Source organism: Cariama cristata, unplaced genomic scaffold (assembly GCF_000690535.1).
Source record: "Cariama cristata isolate BGI_N322 unplaced genomic scaffold, ASM69053v1 scaffold25660, whole genome shotgun sequence".
NCBI classification, from domain to species: Eukaryota; Metazoa; Chordata; class Aves; order Cariamiformes; family Cariamidae; genus Cariama; species Cariama cristata.
Window position 1 is genome coordinate 1 of NW_009596726.1, and position 279 is coordinate 279.

The 279-nt window shown below is 63.4% G+C and overlaps 1 protein-coding gene across 1 annotated transcript in view; it reads right to left on the bottom strand.

Annotated features, from left to right (window-relative positions):
• Positions 1–137: 137 nt before the first annotated feature.
• LOC104167144 (potassium-transporting ATPase alpha chain 1-like) overlaps positions 138–279 on the bottom strand; it is a gene marked incomplete at its 3' end in the record, with an annotated part of 1,120 nt that continues 978 nt past the window's right edge. Inside the window, exon 3 of the mRNA XM_009707303.1 lies at positions 138–261. Coding sequence (XP_009705605.1) covers positions 138–261 — 124 coding nt within the window. The remainder of the gene's footprint in view (positions 262–279) is intronic.

A 279-nucleotide genomic window follows, 5' to 3' on the forward strand; every position in this document is an offset into this window, starting at 1 on the left:
CAAGGGCCCGAGGGATCCGGGCACCCAAGGGACCCAGGTGTCAAGGCACCCACGAACCCAAGGACCAAGGGACCCCCAACGTTTGAGCACCCAAGGGACCCCCCAGACGCCCCCTCCCCTGATTTTTCACCCCGTACCGATCTGGAAGTAGGAATACGCCGCCAAAGGTTCGTTGACCAAACGATCGCGGCGCGGGTTGCGGGGTTTCAGGTGCATGATGTCACTCTCCGCCCTCTCGTAGGCCAAGGACACCGAGGGGAACTGTTGGGGGGGGAAGGG